The 20,860-nt window shown below is 38.7% G+C and overlaps 1 protein-coding gene across 4 annotated transcripts in view; it reads right to left on the minus strand.

The window, feature by feature from the left end:
* LOC119697337 overlaps nucleotides 1-20,860 on the minus strand; it is a 29,626-nt gene that overhangs the window by 5,607 nt on the left and 3,159 nt on the right. Inside the window, exons 3-12 of one of the 4 annotated variants that reach the window (XM_038128015.1) lie at nucleotides 17,648-17,681; nucleotides 15,695-16,811; nucleotides 10,852-10,902; nucleotides 8,852-8,929; nucleotides 5,880-6,016; nucleotides 5,197-5,316; nucleotides 4,629-4,659; nucleotides 2,094-2,115; nucleotides 1,534-1,558; nucleotides 627-665 (exon numbers count right to left, since the gene is read on the minus strand). In XM_038128015.1, the coding sequence (XP_037983943.1) occupies nucleotides 627-665; nucleotides 1,534-1,558; nucleotides 2,094-2,115; nucleotides 4,629-4,659; nucleotides 5,197-5,316; nucleotides 5,880-6,016; nucleotides 8,852-8,929; nucleotides 10,852-10,902; nucleotides 15,695-15,758 (567 nt within the window). In that variant the 5' untranslated portion in view covers nucleotides 15,759-16,811; nucleotides 17,648-17,681. Of the gene's footprint in view, nucleotides 1-626; nucleotides 666-1,533; nucleotides 1,559-2,093; nucleotides 2,116-4,628; nucleotides 4,660-5,196; nucleotides 5,317-5,879; nucleotides 6,017-8,851; nucleotides 8,930-10,851; nucleotides 10,903-15,694; nucleotides 16,866-17,647; nucleotides 17,682-20,860 lie in introns of all 4 variants that reach the window. The other 3 variants (XM_038128016.1, XM_038128014.1, XM_038128017.1) reach the window with 3 other exon arrangements.

Consider the following 20,860-nt stretch of genomic DNA (forward strand, 5'->3'; position numbering starts at 1 on the left):
TCTCTCTTTCTGAAGTCACAAGTAACCACAGTGTGGAAGACATGAAGCACAAACATTCTACTTCTGATTTTGGTGTGTAAACACAGTTCAAACTCAAATGAAACTTTCCAATTGCCTTAGGTACAGAACACAACTTTTACAGAGTAAAAGTCAGGTATTTTCATAAACCCAGAAGACAAACCAAGCCTTACTATGCCATTGTCAACAGCAACAGAAACTGGTAAAACTTCCCCAGTCACTCCAAGACCAGCAGCTGTGCTCTCTCTGGCAGCCAGACCAGACTGGCTCCTCTTGCTCAGCATTATCAAAAATCCCATTAGATATGGGCAGCCATATCTAATGAGCACCATCAGTGCTGCTAATTAACACTTCTTGTCAGGGGGGCTCCTCAGCAGAGGGGAGCCATCCACAGAACAGGCTGAGAGCTCACATTTAATCCAGCCAATTGCTCTGAGCCAAGCTACAGCTGCACTGACTTTTGAGGGCAGAGTCCACTAAAATAGAAATTAATGTTGCAGTCAAATGAGTTTGATCAGTAATCTGAGGCTCCTTCAAACAATATTCACTGCATCCTACTGGTGAAACACCACAATTATTATCTCATCACAATTATTTTACATACATACCAAGAACTCCAGAGCTTTCTGTTTCCGAACAGGATCATTCTGTGGGATTGTAGAAAAGGGGAAAAATTTAGAAGACTGAATTTTACAGCAGTTGTTGCATCATCTTGTACAGAACAAGACATTTTAATCTTTTATCCAACAACAAAAGTCAACACAAAGAAAAGATATAATGTTAGGTCAGAGCCATAAACATGTAACCTTTGATGTTCAGTATCAGTTTGGTAGCAGCTACACAAACACAACTGCTTTACTTCCAGTACCAGGAGGAACACATTTCACATCTAAGCCACACACCTACAGGAGCTATCTTTCCCAGTCTTTCCTCACTCAGGAGCAAAATCATGTTTAAAAAAGTCACATGCTCAGCTGCATTTAGCAGAGTACCTGACCAGCCAAACAACCAACTCTGCCACTAAGATAAAAATAAAGCACTTCTCAGTGCTTGTCTCCAGAGCTAATCAGGACAGATACTTCAGTGATCATTTTGAATTTCACCTTTGAGTTAGAAAAAAGTATTGTAAATCTTTAGATATATCTTAAGATTTAAAGCAAACTTTCAGTATAGAATAGTCTTCATCTGAAGAGGGACAAAACAGGGAAGGGGAGACCACAGCACAGGCTGGGAGACCTGGCCTGGAGAGACTGGCTCTGAGACTCTCAGTGGCTCTGAACAGGATTTATGAGAGCTAAGGTGAATGTACTGAATTGTCTTCCCCTCTGCTGTGATGAACACAAAACTCTGACTCATTAGGTCAGTTGCTTCTGCAACAATATTAATAAAATACTAAATGAAGCCAAAGAATAAGCATTTTCCAGAAAAAAATAAAAACAAGCATAAAGAAACTGCTACAGAATGAGACACTAGTGGGAATGTGAACACTTGTGTGGAGTTACTGCCTCTACATACCTCATGCTTATAATCATCTTCCCACCTTAAGAGAAAAAAATTACAGTATTAAGATGCATTCTAAAAATTACTAAAACATTAAGTTTACTCAAAATATTTCAGTTTCCAAATTTTTTTCACTTACCAATACTGGATATCTTTCTCTGAGAAATAACAGTGTTTAGAATATGCTGTAAAGGTCCTTATTCTGACTGACTCTCAAAGAGACCGGTTGTGCAGATGAACTTGTTTACAAATCAGCTAAAGGAGATGACTAAAATAATGGTGAGTTGGGTTTTTTCCTTCCTATATAAACAGCTGTTTATAAAATTTACTCAGCCAATGATATCCCACATAGAATGGAAGCAGCTTGAAATCTTAATTGCAATTACTTTTTGAGTGCAGTATTTAGAAAGCCATAGCTGCTATTTCCTCACAGACAAAACGGAACAATTTACAGAGGAGAAGTAAGTACAGTGGAAAGACAATATAAAATATTTTCCCATATGTCATGATGTTTGCTACAGAAAAATAGATTAAAAAAATCTCTTTTGATTCTTCTGTGCGGGTAGTACTCTCACCTTGCTTTCTTCTTCAATGGGGCTAGAAAATAAAAAAAGAATTATTAGCAACATCAAAAGGTTTGCACTGTATTTCTGCAACAGAAGCATTACACAAACCAAACAGTTACTGGCCATGAAGTGGCTGTGTGTCAGAACCCAGGACACCCCTCTGGGTGCCCTGGATGGCCTGAGCCCCTGGCAGGGGGGCTCTGAGACCCTGGCATGCAGCCAAAGACACGTGGGGTTTTGATCTTAGCCCATGGAGCAAACTACCAACCTTGTATGAAGAATTACAAATCACAAAAGTTTAAGCAGCATAATAGTAGTTGTCACAGGATGAAAAGTAGAATTTTGGGGATTTTTAGAATGGAGGTTTGGGGTCCCAAGATGGAGGGATTTGGGCATTCCCTGTCCTTCTTCTTTCTTCCTTCTAACCTCCATGATTTGGGTGATGTTGGCACTTTTAGATTGGTTCCGAGTAGAGACTGACTGTCTAACATAGGTGATAGGTATTGGAACATAAGTATAAATATAGTACACCTAGTTTTTAGAATAAAAGACAACACCAGCCCAGGAGGCGGGCACTGTGCCTCTGGCTGACCTGCTGAACAGATCTTGGCAGGCCAGAGAAAGAATGTAAGAGATAAGAAATAATAAACAACCTTGTGAACCAGAGCCGAAGAACTCTGACTCTTCCTTTGACCATTGGGCTGGGAAAAAAGGATTCTCAGGGTCCCTCTGACTGCAGGGACTGCAGAGCTGTGGTTTCTGTAAAGGGCAGGATTCAGCAGCAAATGGCACACACATCCATCTTAGAAACCAGCAGGCATCCTTGCTGAGAAGTCTGTGGGAGACCTGTGCCCCAAAGGCTCTGCAGGGTACCCTACAGCCCCTGTGTTCAGGCAGCTGAACCCCACACAAGAAGGCTGTATGGAATAAACTGAGCTGGGCCTGTCTCCTCCATGAACAAAAGTTACAAGGTCTGCATGTGGGTTTTTCCTGAGCAAATACCAGTGAACCTAAAAACTGTACATACAATAGCTAAGTTTCCAACAAGAAGTTATAGTTGGAATGTCTGATCATCTCATCTCTATCAGTATATGGGCATGAGGAGGGAGGAAAGGAAAGCTCAGCAAAACAAGGCAGTCTAAAACAGTAACTATGCTTCAGAGAACCAGCTACTGCAGGGTACATTGCTTCGGAAGTGAGAAGTTTTGTGTTCCCGGATAAGCAACAGGACATGTAATAATTCTCTGGACTAGTGACACCTTTGGCCCTACAAGACAAGGCCAAAAGACTTGTGTTGCCACGTTAACCAGTTCCCATTAACACAACTAACACATGCTGATGAAGCTGTTAATGTCCATTTTGCTTGTACACTCGTACCTGTGTCCTAGGGCCCTTTCTTAATTATATCCCCAAACTCATCCTCACTGTCAGAAGAGTTTTGACATTTGCCAACATGATCTAGCCTACAGTTACTTAAACTAACTAATGCGGCTAACCGAGTATTTTCTTCTAAATAACCAGAGGGGTTTTTTTTGGAATTCACTTGATGTTGACCTTATCACCTAACCAGAGCAAACCTTTATATTAAAAGGCACAACACTTTTGCAGGTAACTTCCCTCTTGTCCATTTTTTCAGAGCTTCATATCCCGTTGGGCAGGATATGATCTGTGTGGGATCACTCTTTTTGAGGTTCCAGATTGATATTTGACTGTGTCTTCTACAGAAGTCTGCTGACTTGACTGATGTCAGTTTACTCTGGACTGATAATTACTCAGCTAATTACTGGGTGACATTCCATCTTCTTCGCAAGAGACACAGAGATCAAAAATATTTCTGCCACCTTGTTTTGCAGACCAACATTCAAAAGTACAAGCCACAGAAGCCACCAATGACCAATAAAAAGAAGAAAAAAACCCACTGCTGTGGTAGGCTCCTACAGCAGGATTCATGCTGACAAATTCTGTTGATCTAAGCAACCTTCACCTACTTTAATCAAACCCACCTTCCTTCTGATATTAACACTGGGGTCAAAAGGTAGCAAGGAGGTATTCCTCCAGACTGGTATCATTAGGGATCTATAGCACACTACAGCAATAAAAGACGTAACTCAGCCACAGTGTATGAGGGAAGATGCTGGGGAGTTTGGCTTCCATCGTTTCCCACTTTCACCACGGATTCAGCATGTAAGCCTTCTGATGACGGAAATGAGGTGGAGGAGACTTTATCAGCTTATTCAGAGAAAGCCACCAAGCCCCACTTTTCCATACCTTTTTACTTTTCTTGATGAGCAAATTACTACAGTTATCATAAATATCTCCAGACTCAAGAAGTTAAAAAAATCTAAGGAAGATTGGAAGTCTGGCAATTTCCTTCTTTCATCACCTCAAAATCACAAAAACCAGAAAAATCTCTGGAAGCATTTTGTGGTATTACAAGCTGAATGTTTTACATCAGTCAAACCCTTTGAGTTCAGCTAGTAAGTCAAATTAGGCCAAATATTAATTACATCAAATCTACTATATTCAAGAAATTCACAGACTTACATGAGGTAGCTGGTCTTGTGTAACCTTCTGTCTAAAAATATAAAAAGTTTCATATTAGACTTTCTGACTAAAATTTCATAGCAACAGTCTCTACTGCAACTGCCTTTAGGAAAGGAACAAGTACTTTTATTTATGTCAACATAATTAAATTGAACTAAATTCCTCACACACACAAAGACTCCTGTAAATATAAATGAAATTTGAGAAAAAAATTTGCTTACATTTGAGAAAATTTAAGTTGCAAAAATTAAAAATTATTGACGTTTAAGTAATAAAATTTCTGAATCACTGAATTCAGACTGAACAATTTTCAAATTAAAACATGTAAAACCTTAAAAACATAAAGCTTTGGCTTTTTTCAGATTAATTTCAATACTACTGTTCTTTCCCCTGGATCTTTTAGGGTAACCTAAAGGCAGACCTTAGTTCAACTCACTACTACACTTCCTAGAAACACGCAGAAAATTTAACTGGCTTTGCCAGCAGTACTTTTAAAATTTACTCTATTAAACATAAATGCACTGATAAAAGACACATTAAGAGATATTTTACATTTCCTTCCAATTACCTTATACATTTTTAATCCTTCACTCTTCTCTAGCTCTCCTGCTATTCGTCTGAAAAACGAGACTTTGCATTCTTTTGCATCTGTTGGTTTTCTCCTCATTTTATCTGGAAATTCTTTAGACTGTAAACAAAACCAGTTTGAAAAGGTTAATATCAAAATTTATCACAATATTAAAAATTTTAAATATTTTGCCTTCTGGACAAGCTTCCAAAAGACTGATAAACATTGATTTGAATATTATGAACTAATTTCTTCTCTGCAACATATCTAATCAAATTTTAGAGTTACTAAAGTAGTCTTCAAAACAAAAAATGGATACCATGCAAAGCTTGCTACCAGAAGGAAACGCCCTCTGTACCAAATCCAGCAATGCTATGGACATGCTGGGGAATAAAAAAGAATCCCATTGTTTTTGGAACCTGATCCTGAAAGCAATCCAAACACTTAGGAGCAGACTTTGGAGCTCAAACAGACAGGCAGCCCTGGACTGCACTGCCTCAACAGCCCACAGCATCAGAGCTCTTCTTGTTGGCCTGACCCAGAGAGAGTCAACCATACAAGTATTGGCAATTTATTATATGGGGGTTTAAACTTCAAATGATCTAATTATTTAGAAAAAAAAAAAAAAGTAAAAGGAGAGTATCATAAAGAAATTTTGATCAAAATGCATCAAAATTACTCACAATGTATTCTCTTCTGTGTTTATATCCACTAAGATGCTCTATCATAGGTGCCACCTCTGAATTACACCCACACAGCCTGCACTCGTAACGTGGTTCTCTTCTTCCTTCAAATCTGACTTCAACCACATGCTCTAAACCTGTACAAGCAAGAGTTACAAATATCTCTACGTTACTACAGACTACTGAAACAAATGTATTCTTTACAATGCTGCTCATCAAATTCAAGGTTAATATATGAAATTATTCAGAATAATGAAATGAATATATGAAATTTTCAGAATTTGACACTCCTTCAGGATCACTTCAACACTTCCATGGATTTATCACCCAATCAGCTAACTTTATCTCTTTCCAATATCTTATTCTGAAAGGAACTACACCATCTATGGCAGACTTCAAAGCCCACCAATAATATTTTACGCATCTTTACTCCTGCCTGGGATATTTTTTCAAGAAACTAAGAAAGAGAATGAAAATAGGAAATGCCCTACAAATGTCTCGATTTAAAAACTGCATTTAAAATACTTAGTCAAACATAATTTGGACAGTATCCGAGTAAAAACAGATGTAGAAAAGACATTAATCACTTCACAAAACTGAATCTTTCATAATCTGAAGATGTTCCATAAACTTTTAAGAATCACAAGACTGAAAATGGGAATATTCTTCATTTTTCCTAGAAATTACTGAGACAATCCCTTTAAAGTATTCAGAAACCTTCAAGTTTGAGGCTTCTAACCTAGCAAGAAAAGTTTTATTCTGAAAAGCTTGAACATAATAAATTTAAAAGCAGTTTAAAACAAATAGGAAAATCCTGCAGCTGTTCCCTTATGTCATAATTTCCAGCATCTGTATTTGTGATGGGTTGATCCAGCCAGCAGCCAAGACCACATAGCTGCTTGCTCACTCACATCCACACCCCTCAGCAGGGTGTGGAGAACACAGGAAGAACAAAAGCAACAACGCTCATGGACTTAAAGACAGTTGAATAAGTTAAGGAAAGAGAGGTAAAAAAGCCCCAAAACCAAGAATCATGCAAAAACCCATCGCTCACTTTCCCACAGACAGACCAATACCCACCCACAGTCTCTGAACAGCCACCTTGAAAGTTAAACTCTGCTTCCCCCCTTTCTTATTTCTTTACCTCAGCTATGATTACTGAGCATAACATTACGGGGTACAGAATATCCTTTGTGCCAGTTTGGGTAACTGCCCTGGATGTGCCACCTCCCCGTCTATTGTCCACCCCCAGCTTATCCAGGGGGTGAGGGCCCAGAATAACAAAGCAGTCTTGATGCAGGTACACTGCTCAGCAACAGGAAAAACCACTGGGGTGTCATCAAAACTGCTTCAACCACAAACCCAAAATGTACAGGCTGCTATGAAGAAATTCAACTCCATCTCAGACCTGCTATATTATCATACTGCTAAATTTTAACTCTGAAAATAAATTATCACCAAATGAACTGAAAGTGTTCATGCAACTGAAGTGTTTTCTCTTACAAATGCCTATAGTAAAGTATTCATGTTTAAAAGCCTAGCAGTTTATTAGGTGGAGTGACTACAAGACTATGCACTAAACGGAGACATTTTCTGCCAATACTAGGAAATTTGCTACTTAGGCCTTCATCAGAGAACCTATTTCTCTAGGCCACCATGACACACTTGGAACACTAAGGCCACTGACAAGCAGCCTTGCTACCCTCCTAAGGGTTTCTAACCTGGCAGTTAGCAAGAAAGCATTAAAATTAATCTCACTACTTCTCATACAGCCAAGGACAGTGAGGAAAAATATCTCACAAAGTAGAAACATCTGCATATCCCACCAAATGGAAAGCCACGAAGAACCACTACTGATGACAAGTCACCAGTGGCACATCACCAGTGGCACGAAGTCCAGTTGGAGGCCAGAAGGTAGCAGTGCACCCCAGGGGTCAGTACTAGATCCAGTCCTGTTCAAAACCTTCATTCATGATCTGGATGATGATACAGAGCCTCAGCAAGGCTGATCATGACACTTAACTGGGAGGGATGCAGATACACTAGAGAGCTGTGCTGCCATCCAGAGGCACCCTGAGTGGCTCGAGCTGGGCTGACAGGAAGCTCAGGCAGATCAACAAGGGCAAGTGCCAAGTCCTGCATCCAGAGAAGAAGCCCAGGCACCAGGGCATGCTGGGGACTGGCTAGCCAGGAACCACATTGGCAGGAGAAGACCTAGTGGACACCTAGAATGTGAGCCAGCAAAGGCTGACAGTATCCTGGGCTGCACAAGGAGGAGTGCTGACAGCAGGCTCCACTCAGCACCAATAGGGCCATTTCTGGAGTGCTGTGTCAAGTTCTGGACTGCACAGCACAGGAGACATGGGCATATGAAGCACCATGAAAATGACAATGGTACTCTAGAGCATTCTCCTATGAGAAAAGGCTGAGAAAGCTGGAACTGTTCAGCCTGAAGAGGAGATCTCATCACTGTGTATAAATACTTGAGGTGAAGGTGCAAGCAGGGAGCTGTTTTCAGTGCCAAGACAAGAATGTTGTGCAATGGCACAACTGAAGATCAGGAAACACATTCTGACTGTGCGGATGACTGAGCACTGGAACAGATTTCCCTGAGAGATTGCAGTTTTTCACCCTGGAGATTTTCAAAAGCCATCTAGGCATGGTCCCAGACAACCTCCTCTGGGACCTGAGCAGGGGTTAAGATCAGCATAGGCCCCTTCCAACCTTAACCATTCTGTGATCTGGAAAAAGCTTCTTTACTTAGATGGCTCCTTCAGGAACAAGTTAACAGTTAAGGAGGCCTTTATAATACCCAGTGCAAAAAACTAAATTTAAAATGGTATGAGATAGGTAAGTTATTAAATACAGTTACAGAAAATGAAACAGTTACTAAAATCCCACCTTTTATTTGAAAAGAAAGCTACTTGGTAACAAATTCAAAGGCATACAATTTATAAAACAAAAAGCCATACCAATTAGAGGCTCTTCTCTTCTGGGATCATTCATAAAATCCTTCAGACAGGTTATGTACCCTGTGAATGATCTCTTCACTGAAGAAAAAAATACACATAAAGAGACATTACACATTATATAGTTTACACATAATATCTATGATCTTAAAGGAGTTTCTAATGGGAGACTAATGATGATAAAATTCCTTTGCACTCTAAAATGCATTAGGAAAACAGGCAAGACCTCAGCCCCCCACAGAAAAAGTCCAACACTTTCTCTTCCATAACAATTTTATACACAAGGATTAAATGTCTCAAAGAAAAGAACCAAATAAGCAAAACAAGACTTCTAACACAATTCAGTTTACTGAGGGAAGATACCAAGTTCACATGCATAGCATGTCCCAGAGTGTGTCAGTTCTCATGAAAAAAAGAAAAGCCCTCAAAAGCCTAACACTCATACAGCATTCTGGGACTGCTTGTTTGGAGTCTGAAGTTCAAGAATTATATACTGCCTTAAGGCTAACAAAAACCACAATCTTCACTAACACAGCAAATATCTTTTGAGCTCTGGGCAGCCCAAAGGCTGCACACACACAGTCAGTATATTCCTGAGTCCCAACTAGCAGTGCTTCAATCGGGGCTCTATCTTGCTCCTCACTGAGTTTTAATAGCCTGGTTTTTGCTCTGCTTAAAACACTTCCAAAGCATTCCTGCTCAGCTTAGAGCACCAGCAGTGTTCAGCTAAATACACCTGCAAAACAATCTCACAGATACATTAAGTGTATTCAAATGTCGGGCATTATAAAAGACTGTGTCAAAGTGTTAAAAAACCTATTTTTAATCTGCAAAAAAAAGTGCAGAATTAGAATTCACCTACCTAATTACATATAACTGACCAATGAATTACATAGGAGTAATTAACACTGCTGGTTTCTTCAAATCAGAGCAAGCAGAAATACCACAAGCATGGAACTGTTATTGTATTCTTTCCCACTAGGATTTCAGGTTATGGCTAAAAAAACCCAACCACCCAACTTCACAAGAAGAGGGAATTCCATATTCATTGTTAGATATTTATGCCATTAGAAATATGCCAGCGCTGCCATCAAGTCAAACTCCACAACTGAATACCAAGAGAAACTTCAGTAAGTTGCACCATTTAGATGAAAAATCTCTTGCAATTTAACAGTGCTACAAAATACCACGTGGGACACCTCCTGCCACAGCAACAATATGGCCCACTTTCACCAAAAATTCAGAGTCTTCTTAAAATCTTTCTATGTTTTGGTTGGGTGTTTTTTTTCACCTGAGGTGACATGCAGCAGTAGCATGTGACAGAGTGAACATGTAACAAGCTGGTGCCCTCTAATTCCTCTCCACAGACAGACTTTCATCAACACCTAAATGCATGCATTTGTGTGCCTGTGCAGCAGCTCAGGGTGAGCTGGTTATTCCCAAGCTGACAGACAAAGGCACGTGATCTTTCATACTTATTATGGAAAGATGCATGCAGAAAAAAGTTAATGTAATCTTGTCAAGGTAATGGCCATTTTCTTCTTGTTTCCTAACATACAGCTAAATACTGTTGTCTTAATATCACCTTAATAGCAAGCAACCCATGCTGTTCTTGGTTTATATGCTTTTGTCATACTTTCACTGTACACTGAGCAGGCCGCAAATTTTTTTATTGAAAACTTCACCAATTAGCTAGATTCACTATGATATTGTCCGATAATCATGAGGACAGAAACTGTGTCTCAAGTTTGAAAGCTTTTCTGTAAAAATATTTGTAACTTCACATTCTCCTAAGACCTTTTTTTTTTTACATAAATTAACCAGTGCACAGAAGAAAAGCAATGGTCCAAATGTCTGGCAGCTTGCATTGCTTCTTTCCACACCGTAATCAAAATACCTGCTTTAGTCACCATTGAAATAAAACCACTGATTTCAAAGTTGCATCTGAAACAGGCATCATATATATTTATATTTATAAAAAGGCATAATTTCTATTCAGCTACCTCGTCTGAGCACTCGGTACTTCATTGGAACTTGGATTAGAGCTGAAGAACCTAGGATAAGAGTTTGACAGTCAGATTACTTCTTCACATTTGCTTTTAATAAGTACTTAGTAGATCATTGACACATATTACAGAATTGAACAATTATCTTCATTTTGAAGTTTAATATAGGCTCAGTATTCCATCTTGATACGTTTTCTTTTTAAACTTCACTGCTCTAAGTCTCCCATTCCACTCCCCTTCTCCATCAACACAAAATACCAAACACACAAATGTCACAGAAACCAGAATATTTAATACTTATTTGAATTATTTTAACTATTCACTATCATGCTCAACAATCAATCTGCATTGCAGGTATCCAAGAAAAGCTTCTAGCCTAAACATTCAGAGCCTAAACACAGTCCCAGACACAATTATTACAGTCATGAATAGGGGTCTGTATCTATTCCTAACCACTCAGTGCTTCAAAGTGAATGTTAAGGCGTGCATTTACATTCCTGTTGGAATTTCCCTCTTGCCCCTCTCTCCCTCAAATCCACAGACACACACAAAACACCGTGCTTTAATGATGTCATCAATGTTTTCTAAGTCACAACAAGCAAGATTAAAATAAGGTGATACATTAATACTCATTTGATGGAAAAGGTGAAAGTTAAATTATTAATTGCTTGCACATATAATTCCTAATTTTGAAGTAAAAAACTTTTCTACAGTCATGGCAAACACAACACGTTGCATACATAATTTTTTTCCTCTTTCTGCATAAGACAGGAAATTAAGAGATAGGTATCAAAGCCGTAAATCAAATAAAATCAAGGTTACAAACACTTTGCAAACAACTCTCCAATATTAACATAAGGGAAGGGGTATGGGAAAGCATATCACCCTTGATTCCTTAAAATAAATTATGCATCTTTTTCAGTTAAAAGCTTCAAAGTATCTGGTAGCAAGAATTTGTTCAATTAGTGTCTGAAGCTCAAGTTAAGATTCCGGGTCCAGCATGTGCAGACAACGTGGCCAAATGCTATATGAGACAAATAGGCTTAAGTGAAAAAGTGCTTTATTTAGTTTACTTCTAGGAACAAAGTGAATTTACAGAGAATTGCAGCAGAAGCAGTTCTCAGCACATTCTTCCTTAACATGGTTAGAGTTTACAAATATGGTCAAGCTAAAAATCAAGTTGTAGCTGCTGCTATCACCAAAGGTAGCAGATTGGGTGACTGAATTTTTTTTAATTACAAAAAAGAAAAAGCATTAAGTAAAGATCATTGCTGGCCACAGATGTTTAACAAAGCCGTTTTGATCTGGAAGACTCTCCCATTCAGCAACAGCAGGTTTTCAGGCTAACACTTAATTCCCACTTACTAGCCACATGGCTTTGTAATGTTATCAATAATATATTTCTTAAGCATCTCAAAACTAAACCAAAATAGTATTTTCTCTAATGCATACCAGACTGATCAATGAGCTGAAAATCAGCTGGTTTGCCAGGCTCAAAGAGAAACAATGAACAAAGCAGCCTCCTGGTGTCCAGCAAGCTGCAGAATCCCCCAAAGAGCAAAGTTCAGGGCTCACAGTGCCCAGGGATGCATCCCCAATCAGGTTACTGACGTTGGCATTCATAGACACCCTCAGAAAATTCACAGGCAACAGTAATTTAGGGGATACAACTGATGCCACAGCTTCAGCTGAGTGGGACCTTGGGAATACAGAGTTACTGCACAGGCAGCTCACTGCAGAATATCTTATCCCCCCTTATCTGGGACTTGCAATGATGACTACTATCACCCCTGTTCAGTTCAAGGGGGATGTAGAGAAAGCACAGGGGGCCCAGGAAAATGGCAAATAATTTATGAGTAGAGGCTTGGGAGCTGGACTTCTTTAGACTGGTGGCCACAAAGACAGACATAATAGCATGGATACCTGAACAGTAGCTACAAAATGTCCAGCCCTGTGGGAACCGGACAAAAGAATTAAAAAGTAGCATCCAGGAATAGTTGCTTCAGGTGCAAAGATTAGATATTAGGATAAAATTCCTCTTTGAACAGAGCAGCAACTGCAGACTGATTAAACACAGGTAGAAGAGTCTCTGCCTGTGAAAATGTTCAAGGATTCAGCAAGTAAGTGATGATCCAGCACTGGCTGTAGTCTTGCTTCAATCAGGAACTTAGGAAATCACCTAATCAGTCTCAGGAAATCTCTTTCACCTGATTATTTTATTTAATAAGAACTATTTTCCAAATACTAGCTATGTACATGAACAAACAAAAAACCCAACAAAAACAACTCCCCAAAAAACCCTTTACTTCCAATATTCAATTACAGAGCGCTGAACATATAAAAGGTGGAGAACAAACACCTGTTTATGTATTTGTAATGCACACAAATTCCCTAATGACTGCCAGAAATGTAACAGCCATGTTTCAAAATAAAAGGGCAGTTTCAGACATTGTCAATTCAGCTACTCAGCAGAAACAAGGATGTCCCGATCTCAGCACCAGATTCCCTTTTGAGTACAAAAGGGAAGTGCACAAAGACGCCAGATTCCACCATGCCGAGGAACTCCCCAAGAGAAAAGTAGTAAGGGTGCTGAAATAGTGTTCCACCTTACACTTCTATTATTATGGCTTCTGAAACATTGTCTCTTCTAGTCTGTAAGTCAGAATAGAACCTCCAGGCTTTTCTTTTGAAGACTCAGCAGTAGATATACATCCAAAAAACACATCCTTATCCATGTTTAACAGACACTGAGCATGGAAGGACATGTTAAAACATATCAATTTCTTAACATATTAAGCTGAAATGCTGATCAGGATTATCATTAGGGAACACAAGGCAGAATCCACAACATTTGTGCCTTCACTGGAGGAAGAACATGTCTTCAGTGCCGTTTAGTAACTGCAGCTTATCTTCAGACTGGATTCCTCTCCTCGACTCCATGTTTTACAGAACAACCATGATGCTTTCTTTACTCATGGTGCAATTTACAGGTTTTAAGTTGAAGGGTATAGATGCAGATTAGTAGATCCAGCAGCTAAAAACAAACAACATCCCTTATTACATTTTTCATTTGTATTGCTCTAAGAGCAGGACAAGCTACCTCTGCACCATACTGTAATGCAAGAAAAAAATCCACAGGCTGTACAAAAAAAATTCATTAATCCACTCTTCTGTGTCATATTCATTTCACCAATAAAGCTAGGCAGCCCATAAAGGGCTTTAACTGGGCTCAGTATTACACCTCTCTATTATGCCTCTTGTCTGAGCTAAGAGCAGTAAACCACTGCATTTTGCTACTGCCCAGTAAATGTTTGCCTATGTGTATATTGGCATTGCCCCATCATTTAGTGCCTCTTGCTCAAAGCAAAAAGCTTTCAAAACTTTTCTATTTTGGCCAATAGATCCCAAGGAAAAAAAAAAAAGCCGTGTTCATTCCCCTCCACTCCTTATCCCTGAACACATGGGCAATTGCCTTAAAAAAGAGCTGAAAGAAGTATTCCATCTGTGCAATTACATCACTGTACAAAGGAATCACATGACTAAAATTCATGTACTCAGGTGTGCTTTGACTTCACATCTTAGTAAAGTCTCAGAACTTCAGCATCTTTTATTTCCACATCTTCCATTATGTTGCTTTCCTCTGAACTGCTGAAGAGGGGAAAAAAAAAAAACCTACTCCAAAACAACCCAATAAATATAACCAATTCTGTCACTGCCACAAAAATAGCTTGTGGATAGTTTTGCCATATGGAAATTCACACAACAAAGTGATGAAGTCACCTTTCTTACAGGAAGTGGAACTCCTCCAAAAACAAACATCTGGAATCAGATGCATTTCCTCACTTAATTGACTGAAGTCAACATGGTTGTACAGTCACACAGGTTACATACACTCACCACTTCTGGATTATCACGTAACTTTTGGTGGGTTCAGAAAGGATACATGGCATATCCCATTTGGAAACACTCAGAATCCAAATACTTTGTCTTTTAAATTTTGGTTTTGGCAGGTGTTTGGTTTACAAGGGAGGTGTTCTCCCTACTGACAAAGGAACTTTAATTGTGCAGCAAGGAAGAAAATGCAGATATTGGTGTAAGACTTTCTAAATATGTCAAGCCTCATCCTCTAAAGTACCTTTTCCTTTTCAGACAATATACATTTCAGATACTTGTCAGGTATCATCCCAAATTATTTCCAAGAAAACTCATCCTTCATTTTCACAACATTTTTTTCCTAGCTCTTTGAACTCCAGCTCTGTGAACACGCTGTCACATTTCAATCTCACTGGAACATTTGATAGCATGAGCATTTGAGTAAGATTGAAGATCCAGCAACAATAACAAAAGCGTCTCAATTATTTATATACTGAAATTAAATTAGATTTATACTTTACATAATGCGTCTAATTTAAAAAAATCCATACTTTCCATGCTCATTCACAAAACTTTACTACTAAATTTAATAATTTTTGTTCATGCCTACCTCACAGGTCTACAAACAGTTAAAAAAAACCCAAAAACCCAGCTATTTAAAATGAAAAAATAAAGGCTAGACAAATTCATAATTATTCTTTTGTATCAGTGACAGAGCACAAAGAATGTACTCCTGGACCGTGAAGGAGAATTATTTATAGAATTGGTAATATGTCCATGGGAGAGTTCAGAAAGTTCTACATACATATTGACTACATAATTCTGCATTGTAGTTCCCAGCACCTCTGAAAAGTTACTTAAGAAGAAAGCTTTTTTACTTGTAAAAAAACCTAAAGCAGCACAACTGAAACATACAAATAAATTTCATCCGACCAAATTTCAGCCTCTTTGGACAAATAAACCCTACCTGTGGCTTGCAAATTGACCTTCAGTGAAGTAGAATGCAAGAGACAGAAGAATAAATGAGACATCAGTAGTATTAATAATAGTTTTTTATTAGAAGTAAGTTTCTGATCACTTCAAAATTATTCCTGAGGCAGAGAACTTTCTGGATAAAAGCATATCTTGCAATGCTTCTGACATGTGGTGCCCTGTGATGTTGAGACTCCTCCAGAAGTCACAGCTAACTTGCTTACCAAAGCTTCTACATTCTTCAATTTATTTAGATATTTTGACTTCTTGTTCTGCAGGACACATCCCAGTTGAAAGATTCCAAGTCATGACATTTCCAAAGATACAGTACTTGTAGCTTGCTCACATTCTTAACTCATGGATTAATTTTTAACTCTCCATGGAACACTGAGACTGCAGTACATACAGCACAGTTTTCTAAAGCCATAGGTCTTTGCAACAGGCTCCTGCACTGCACCACTCTTTTCACAGCCTTGCTGCCACTACTTCTGTCCTCCTATTCAAGTCTTTCTGCCACATGCATCCCATACATTATTCCTCGAACACCAGATTTCATGATCTTGAAGAAAGAACCTCTTCCCTTAATGAGTATTACTTTCAATGATCATTTCCGACACAAAATTCAAAGAAATCTGTAGAAAGTGTCTTCCACTACAAGCCCTTGACCAGAGCTACACAAATCTGTCCTTATTGCTGAGGTGTAAATACAAATTTGTAGCGCTTGAATCCACTGGACTTTGAGAAGACTTGAAAGTTTTCACAACTCCTCAAATTCTGTCAGAGAGCTTCGTTACCATACAGCAGTCACAGGTGCTGAGGTGAAATCTCGTAACTGTTCTGAACTTGAATGACACGTCTTGCACTAATTCCCTCATCAGCACAAAACCCTGAGAGCAGCTAATGAAGCTCAGTCTCTTGGGAAAGGGCCTCTGACCAGCATTTTCCCAGATCTTTCTTGGGTGTTGATTCTTCAGGGTCCAGCAAGTGGTGAGCTCAGCCTGCAGCACTTCCCTCAGTACAGGACTGACACCATCACTCTTCCCTGTGCAGATGTGTATCTTCAGGCACCTCTGATCAACTTGGCTCAAAAAGGCTGAGAGGTTCAAAAGACACTGGGGAACAGATGATAAAGGTGGAATGTAAGCCTTGTTTCTTGGGAGAACAGGCTAAGAAGATAAAGTAGAAGTGAAAGGCTTGTTTCTTGTGTGACTGACTATAACCATTTTGGTTTTTAATTATCTAATTGATTTTTATCAGTATTCCCATATCTGCTTATACCTCTGCTTCCTGCACATCATCATAAGCAGCTTTACAACAAGATTTTCATTTCCACTGCGAGCTAGGTAAACACCACATTTCCAATTTTTCACCACAACTCCTACTTTCATTGACATACGACAGTCTAGATTCACATTCTTAGTTTCTGGGGGAAAAGACACCCCAACAACTGAATTCACCTGGAATACATTTTTGCTCCTCCAAGTCTACTACAATAAAGAGAGGCAGAACAATCTTGTGATGCAGCCAAGCAGCTTCAGCACTGGTAGAGCTGCATCTGCAACAGAGCTGTGTTAGCCTGCTGATTTAGCTTCTTAGCATTCTGCCTGAAGCTCAGCAGTGAGTGCATAAAGCTGATAGACAAGTGGCAGACAGTTTAGCCTGAGAAGGTGAGAAACTAAAACACTGACTATACATCCCTCCACTAGACAGATATATAAATATTTATATGTGAAAAGGCATCAGTAAGGTTTCATACTCCAAAGCAATTCTTTGCTCAGCAGTTCACTAGACAAATCTCAGAAGAATGTTCAGCATACAAAGACAAACACAGTTAGAGATGTACAAATTGGCAAATGCAAATACCTGAACTATTAGAAAAGCAACAAAACAGTAAATCCCCAAGCAATATCTATCCTAGGAGGCTGGAAGAAAAAAGTATTATACTTACAATAGAGATTCCTGCGTCTCAGGGCTTTCTCTTGCTTTTATAATGAAGATGCAAGTCATCCCAAAACAGAATAAGAAAAATAAATTAATGTGCTGCATCATTTGAAGGAAAAACCCAGCACTTCCAGAGAAGCCTTTGCAGATTAATCTCATTACAGGCCAAAATTTCCATTGTCAAACAGGAAAAATTAGAGCCTTTATGATTGTCTGCAAAAGCTGGAAGTACTGACAGAGCTGTACTTACAGTTAACACAAGGTTACTTTCAAGAAAACCCTGTTATTTAGTGAAGTTTTAAGGGATGATTATGGCTTGAAACACATCTGAAGGATGCCAGGAAAACCTAAAGTATGATTACAGCTCCTAAGTTTTCAGAAGGTGTAGTTCCAACAACAACAACAACAACAACAACAACAACAACAAAAAAAAATAATAAAAAAAAAAAATTAAAAAAAGTCTTACCCCAAAAGGAAAAACTAACTGAAAGCACCTCCCCCACCATTTTTTGAGTGGATCTGGTTGAACCTTAAAGCTAGCCAAATCTCAGGAAAGATCATTCATATAATGAAGAACAGGAACAGTGTCTTTCACTGGCTGAATCCAGAACAGATGATTGCTTTTTGGCAGAATCTAAAGAAAAGAGGAACTTAAATTTCCATTTAATAGCTAAAGCAATCCTGACTCATTTTGACAATTTTCTGGCAAGTAAACACAAACTTGTCATTTACAAGAATGGAACAATAGTGTGATCATTGTCTGTCCAGAGCAGTCCATGGAGTTAAGTGCTGTATTTTCAATATTCAGGGGCATGGAAGAGATGCTGGACATGGGTGTGGCAATTCAACAGGAAGCAAGACTGATAAAATAGTTAACTGAGAAGCCAAGTAGCTGTACTTTTGTGGCAGCTATAAAATAAGGAAGTTGCCTAAGTGCTGGTATTGACACAGGCAGTGGATGGTTTTGTATAAATTCAGCAGGATCTCATAAGCTTAGAAATAGACACAGTGCTCCTCACATTTAAGCTGTGCCAAGTGCTTTGTTACACTCATTCTCCAGTTTTACAACAAACAGCTGAAAACACCGAGTTTTTCAGACAAGCACAGAAAACATCAGCAACTGTGAGCTGCTGCTCAAAGGGAATTTCCTCCTGACTATTTTCAGACAATCACCTTTGACTGCACCTGGTTTACTGCTTCTGTCAGTATCAGAAATGCAGTTTCACAACTGAAGCTAAAAGATCCATTTTACTTGTGATCCCTGCTACTAGATCAGGAATTAAGATTCTCACACATTAGGTAAGAAACTGATTCTCTGTTCTGGTTCAGGGATTGCAACAGCTGTTTTTGAGCTGAGACTATGAAAAGTTAGAGTAACTTTTGGCAAAGTGTCTAACTTTGAGAAGCCAAAACTCAAAAACTACTGGTTTAAGGGTTCAAACCTTCTGAGCACATGGCAGTCTGTACAAGCTACTGCATAAAGTAGTTGCCCACACAATTGAAGTTCATAGGTTATTTAACAGAACAGTTTCAAGTGCATAGTTAAGTATTAAATTAACACAATTTAGTTTTCCTTCCACATATACAATCTTGAAATATATCCATTAGATATACAAGGATATGCATGGAAATTCTACTTATTTTAATTCTTCAAGCTCATAATAAGCAAATCAAGTTTTTGGATTGTGTTTGTCTTCAGTTTGGTTTTTCCCCTCAAAAGGAAATCTCCACAATTCAAGTTTCTCTGGGTCATGAAGATATACTGCAGAACACAAGGGCATGCTTTCTGGGACCAAATACAAATAATCCAACAGCAAGGTAATTTTCCTGTAACTAGCTACATCAGCATTCCAAGTATCAACACAAATACATATGACTGAAATGTTTAAACAGCAATGGTTGATTTTACTGCCACAAGAAGAACAGAAAAGTTGCCTGCACATCAGGTATTTCAACCACAGGTTCTGATGCACAACAATCAGGGGTAAGAGAAGAAATGAGAACACTGAAATGATGAAGACAAAGGCTAACAGCTCTCTTCACAGATTTGAACATTCCTTGTTTCTAATGAACCTGTAGAGTCTTGAATACAGATTTTTCTCCTTTTGGGACATGGCAGGCATTTCTACCTATCTAACTCCAGACATGAAGGGAGGGCAAGGAAACTTGAGTCTTTGATAGAACCAGAACAATCTTTATCTGTGTTCCAAACGCAGTGCATAAAATAGGCAAAGCTCTTCTGCTGATGCCATACCTGCAAAGGGCTGATCAAAACACACAGAAAAAAGATGTTCCACTCTAGGATTTCCCCAGCAAACCGAGCTATAAAACTAAAGCATACTTACAAAAATAGAATAAATTATATCACATTCCACCATGTTCCAGGTATATACACTGCAGGTGTACTTTACTTGGGGACCGTTGTCCCAAAAAAACTAGATTTCTCCTCAGTTGTGGAAAAAAAACCAAAAAGGCCAAACAAACCCATCTGCCATGCATCATATCCCCCACTACTCTCACAGGCTTGGTTAAATTAAATGCATTAGTAAACTTATATAAATGTTGTTTTCTAAACATTTTACCATAATGGCTAAAACTAAAATTCAACTGTTTTTCAAAGTACCCAATACCAGCCAACTCCCAGTTTTCAGAGCCATTAATTATACACACACCTATGAATATTTTGGCTATTTCACTTTCTACAGCTCCCCATCCCATTAGTACCTGTTGTGCAATGAAGCCACAAAACCCCATTATTATGCTACTATACAGAGGTCACCCAGCACTCAATGCACAAGATACACACAGCCTTGTACTCTGACCATCCCAGCCACACAGTCCTTGGGCCATCAGCCTCTTTGACAAGAGTCTGGCCTTATGAACTAACAGAAATAGAAAAAAATTAGAGATAAAATAAAGGTATGCAGAAACAACCTAAATAAATACCTTATGTAGCTATTCAAAATCCAGATTAACCAAACTACCCAGGTGGAAAAAAAAGAAAAAAAAACAGATAAAATAGCCATGTACACGGAAGGTCAACTGAAGTATTCCCACAAATCTGTCAGACAGCCAAGCTTTACTACTGCAGCTATTCAAAATAACACATTTTACTTTGAAGAGCTACAGGAAATGCAGGCCAATTTCATATATGTATAACATGTTTATATTTGTTTCTTAACATTTCTTAACGACTGTCCTTCTGCTGAAGGGCTTTTTC

Source organism: Motacilla alba, chromosome 2, assembly GCF_015832195.1.
Source record: "Motacilla alba alba isolate MOTALB_02 chromosome 2, Motacilla_alba_V1.0_pri, whole genome shotgun sequence".
Taxonomy (NCBI): Eukaryota; Metazoa; Chordata; class Aves; order Passeriformes; family Motacillidae; genus Motacilla; species Motacilla alba.